The sequence below is a fragment of the Nicotiana sylvestris genome, chromosome 1, assembly GCF_000393655.2.
Source record: "Nicotiana sylvestris chromosome 1, ASM39365v2, whole genome shotgun sequence".
Taxonomy (NCBI): Eukaryota; Viridiplantae; Streptophyta; class Magnoliopsida; order Solanales; family Solanaceae; genus Nicotiana; species Nicotiana sylvestris.
The window spans coordinates 144,851,116-144,854,622 of NC_091057.1; the positions used below are offsets into that span (position 1 = coordinate 144,851,116).

At 46.1% G+C, this 3,507-nt stretch overlaps 1 protein-coding gene across 1 annotated transcript; it reads left to right on the forward strand.

Annotated features, from left to right (window-relative positions):
- The first annotated feature begins 1,527 nt into the window (after positions 1 to 1,527).
- Positions 1,528 to 2,940, forward strand: LOC104248292 (uncharacterized). Its single transcript, XM_070154532.1, has one exon. It carries the CDS (start codon positions 1,528 to 1,530, stop codon positions 2,938 to 2,940), a length of 1,413 nt encoding a protein of 470 aa, XP_070010633.1.
- Positions 2,941 to 3,507: the final 567 nt, after the last annotated feature.

Below are 3,507 nucleotides of genomic sequence, written 5' to 3' on the forward strand. Positions count from 1 at the left end.
TGGTCAGTGACAATCCGCAGGGTCAGTCAGTTGAGCAAGAGTCGGAAGAAATAAGAAAATTGAGACAACAACTGTCAGATGTATATCAAGCTTGGGTTTTCGGTCGACCTCCACCCTAGGGTCCTTCAGAGGGAACTTCCACCATACCCTAGGCTACTCAGACACCGCTCCATGCAACGAGCGATCCCATTCTACCACCAGGGTATGTGCCAAACTACAGCCTCCATGCTGCCCCCGATACTTTTAATATGCGACCTCCAGTCGCATCGTTTAGGAACACCCCTCTAGTTGTGTCTAGCGCACCGGCATATACAGTACCACCGCCACTACCTGTGACGAGACCCAACAACGAGCCACTACCTCAGGCTTATGATGGCCAATACTACTCCCCAAATATGGCTTTCAGGGCCTCAGCTCCCTATAATCAGACCCCTTCGTACGAGTCACCAGTGGAAAATGAAAAGCCTGCAAAGACAAGTGAGCCGGATGAGATGGCCAGGAAAGTGAAAAGTCTTGAACAAAACATAAAGAACATACAGGGAATAGGTAGTCACAAAAGTGTCTCATTCAATGATTTGTGTATGTTCCCTCACATCCATTTGCCACCAGGTTTCAAGACTCCAAAATTCGAGAAGTATGATGGACACGGCGACCCTATCGCCACTTGAAAAGGTACTGCAACCAGCTGAGGGGTGCAGGCGGAAGAGAAGAATTGTTGATGGCATATTTTGGAGAAAGTCTTATAGGGGTAGCCTCTAAGTGGTTCATTGACTAGGACATCTCTCACTGGCATGTCTGGGATGACATGGCCCAGGCCTTTGTCAAGCAATTCCAATACAACATTGATATTGCACTGGATCGTTATTCTTTGTCCAATATGAAGAAAAAACCGACCGAAAGTTCTAGGAGTATGCCATCAAGTGGAGGGAGCAAGCGGCTAGAGTTAAGCCACCCATGGATAACCACGAGTTGATCACTATTTTTCTAGATCTCAAGAGCTGATTACTTTCAGAACATGATGTCCGCGATGGGTAGACCTTTTGCAGAAGCAATCAAAATAGGGGAGATGGTCAAAATGGCCTCAAGACCGGCAGAATTGTAAGTCAAGCTGCTCTCAAAGCTACCACCCAAGCTATCCAAACTGGGTCGGGAGGTTTGGCAAATAGAAAGAAGAGAGATGAAGGGTCCATGATGGCTTCAGGATCTAGGGAGTATCAAAGAGGGGCATCACACCATTATGTGCAAGTTCAGTAGGGGCAATCTAGCTACCCTCAACATTATTATCCCCCGCCGATTCCTCAATACTCTGTGGGCCCACCGCAATATACACTGTTCAATGCTCAATCATATGCTCGGCCTCCCAATCAACAGGAACCAGCTCCAAGGGCCCCCCGACCTCAGCAACAAAATTTTCGGGCACCCTACAATGCTCATCCCAGGCAGGATTACGGTCGAGAGTAGAGGCCGGTGGAAAAATTCACCCCATTGGCTGAACCATACTCTAGTCTTTTCCGGAAGCTGAAACAAATGGGCGTGATTGGACCCATCGCTCCCCACCATATGCATCCCGATTCACATAGATTTCAAGCAAATGCTAGATGTGAATATCATTCAGGTGCCCCGGGGCATAACACAGATGACTGTTGGACTCTAAAAAGAGCTATAGAAAGACTCATCACTGAAAAGTTGATTGTGGTAACAAATAGCGAAGAACCTCCCAATGTTACAAACAACCCATTGCCAGCACACAACGATGTTCATTTTGTAGGAATGATTGGACGAGATCTGGAATGCAGGCCATTTAATCGGGCAGAGATGACCGTGGTAACAATTCAAGAGGGAACCAAACGGGATGTAAGTCCGATCCAAGATGTGCCATTGTTTGTGAAAGGCGCCCCGCATTTAGAAAATGTAACTTTAATTGTTCCCAAGGTCATAAGATTGGAAGTTTGCTCTAATGTTCCAAGCCCAAGGTTGTATGTCCTTGGAGGCCACCCCATCACAAGGCAGAAACAGGGCAGTACAAACGGTATAACAGAGCCAATCATAATTAGACCTGCCATGCAACCCCCTGTGACAAATACAAAAACCATTCCTTGGAACTACAACAAAACTGTAATGACGGACAAAGGCAAGGAAATCATAGAAGAAGTGGGGGAAACTGGAGGTTTGACTCGATCAGGGAGGTGTTACTCTCCAGAGAAGTTGAGGAAGGCCAAGCAAATCAGCGAGGGACAATTGCCAATAAAGAAATCTGTCACGGAAGAAGAGGCAGAAGAGTTTTTGAAAAAGATGAAAGTTCATGACTACTCAATCATTGAACAACTAAGAAAGACTCCTGCCCAAATCTCTCTACTATCTCTGCTCCTACACTCAAAAGAGCATGCTCGTATACTAATCAAGACCTTAAACGAGGCACATGTCTCAGAGAAGACCACAGTGAATGAGTTGGAGAATATGGCCAATAGATTTTTCGAGGTAAACAGAATCTCCTTTACTGATGATGAACTTCCCGAGGAAGGAGCCGGGCACAATAGGGCTTTGCACCTGGTCATCAAATGTGAGGGGAATTATGTAAAGCGAGTCATGGTCGATGGAGGCTCGAGTGTAGATGTATGCCCTCTCTCTACTTTGCAAGGCATGAAGTTCAACACAGACAGAATCCGATCTAGCAATGTTCGCATCCGGGCTTTTGATGGTTCAGCGAGAGATACCATTGGGGAGATCAACCTCACTATGACGATTGGGCCGGTTGACTTTGAAATTGTCTTCCAAGTAGTGGACATGGACAATTCTTATAACTTTCTTCTGGAAGGCCATGGATCCATATGGCTCGAGTTGTGCCATCCACATTGCATCAGATGGTCAAGTTCGAACACAATAGGCAAGAGATTATTGTTCACAAAGAAGACGAGTCATCCATTTATAAACACCCGTTAATCCCGTGCATTGAGGCCAAGGAAGGGTGTGAGTCCATTGTCTATCAAGCTTTCGAAGTGGTTTCTGTTGACCATGTTGAGGAAGGAAAGCCCATTTTACATCCTCGACTTTCCACCACATCTATAATGGTGGCTGCGGTTATGATGAGACAAGGTTATAAGCGAGGGAAAGGCTTGGGGGCATCATTGCAAGGAATTTCAGAGCCTATTTCTCCGTTCGGTAACCGAGGTACTTTTGGTTTAGGCTTCAGGCCAACACAAGCAGACGAAAACAAATCCAAACACCACAAAAAGCATGGATGGGTCTTACAATAGCCTATCCCCTCCTATTTTCTACACTTTTGTCAAGCCACGACTCCGAAAGGGTCAAAATTCCTCGGCGCATGCAAACATTGATGAAATTTGCCATGGCCTCAGCCAGATGTTTTTTGAAGTGAATATGATCCAGGCTGGTGAAGGCACTAGTCGTGACAATATGCAATTAATTGACCCAAACACCATGTTCACCAACTGGGAAGCAACTCCTCTCCCACAAGGAAGGAGTCTTGGTAGTTTGCTTTCGCAGCTT